The sequence below is a fragment of the Pteropus alecto genome, unplaced genomic scaffold (genome assembly GCF_000325575.1).
Source record: "Pteropus alecto unplaced genomic scaffold, ASM32557v1 scaffold95, whole genome shotgun sequence".
Classification (NCBI taxonomy): domain Eukaryota; kingdom Metazoa; phylum Chordata; class Mammalia; order Chiroptera; family Pteropodidae; genus Pteropus; species Pteropus alecto.
This window is the reverse complement of record NW_006441071.1, coordinates 128644-130147: the sequence shown is the minus strand read 5'-3', so window position 1 is coordinate 130147 and position 1504 is coordinate 128644. Positions and strand designations below refer to the sequence as shown.

Here is a 1504-nt window from a genome sequence, read left to right as displayed (position 1 = left end):
GGCATAAAACAGGCACCTCTTAGGGACTGATGCCCCAGGAGCTGAATTTGTAACATAGTCTTGCTTAATACTCTGACAAAAGGTTTGCTAAATTAACTTCATTAATTTCTGACTAAAGCAGAAAGACCCTTTGGAAATGACTGATGACATATGTACAAGTATGATATGGCACCACCACCAATGAGAATCAGTTCAAGGTGACCCCAGCTCAATTCCTGATTTTATAACCTTTCTAGCAACTTTGTTGATAAAGAGAAGGCTCTCCTGATTTCCACTCTGACAATCTCCCAGGCACAGTTACTGTATTGCTTCTCTTCGAGGTAGAGACAGATGCCCTGGATGTACCTCTTCATGGACAATTTAGGGTCCTCTGTTCCCAGGGCAGATTCTGCCTCTTTCATCTGCGGCACTAAACAGGTGCCCAGGTCTTCCAGCTGCCAATGGAGTCCACTGAGGAGCCCGTGCAGTAGGGTCATGTTCCAGACAGCAGAGTGCTCTGTGCAGAAGATGTTGGAGGTCTCCTGGAACATCTTGTGGAGGACAGAGATGGCCTGGGCCTTTTGGACCTGGCTGCCATCCATCATCTATCTCCTAGGGGAATCTAAAGTCCTTTCTGTTTTTCCTACAACGAAAAGAGCTGATTCTCTGCATTTGGTGCATAAGTGCAATGTTCTCCTTGTTGACTTGGATGTGGTCCGGAGACAGGTTACAGCCCAGAGACCCACCGGGGCTATAGCTAATCACCAGCAGGGCCATGAGTAGAGAGAGCAGGGGGGTTATGGGGAATCACAGAGTGCTGCTGGCCTGTCTGAGCTGCAAGTCTGGGGAGCCTTGGACTCTAGGTTCTGTGATGACATTCTTTCTAAGCATGGCCATTAAATAGGGAACACAATAATTTTCATTTTCTAAACATTTCTCTACACTTTTACTTCCTTTTTTATTTTCATTTATGTATTCTCTGTGGGGTCAAAGAAGATGTCATCAATCTACACTATTAATCTTGCAATAGAAGTTTAATTTTCCCAGGAAACTTGGATGCGTCACTCCCAATAAATATTTATCAATCAATGTTTTTCTCCTAAAGTCAGAAGTGTGTGTAGGTAGGTAATTACATGAACATATGCACATACTCATGTACATTTCTAATACATAAAAAGTGGTCTTCTCTGTGTTCTAAACACAATTTGGCATCAAACCTTGGCAGCACTTTTACCTTTCTTACTTTACATAGGATGACAGGCTGCCTCAACCCTATGAGTTTGTTCAGTACCAAACCATATATAGTGAATAAGCTCTTAGAACCATGTACTGGGATTCGTTTACTCTTTTATTCACAGCAGAGGCTGAAGATCATGAGTGAATGGGGATCTGGGATGTTTCTCTTTCTTCTAAAACACATTCTTGAAGGTCCATGTGGTTATGCTTCGCTGGGACCACAAGGTCAAAACTATGACATTCACTGCCTTTTCTTTCCACCGTGTGTAACTGGTCTGCTGCTACTCAT

General features: G+C 43.2%; 1 protein-coding gene across 1 annotated transcript; it reads right to left on the bottom strand.

Moving 5' to 3' along the window:
• Positions 1-221: 221 nt before the first annotated feature.
• Positions 222-774, bottom strand: LOC102880610 (interferon omega-1-like; the record flags this gene model as incomplete). The annotated part of the gene is given in 2 exon segments (XM_015594432.2): positions 222-593; positions 595-774. Coding segments are annotated over 2 exon segments (552 nt in total), but the record flags the coding sequence as incomplete, so codon positions are not given.
• Between the last annotated feature and the right edge of the window lie 730 nt (positions 775-1504).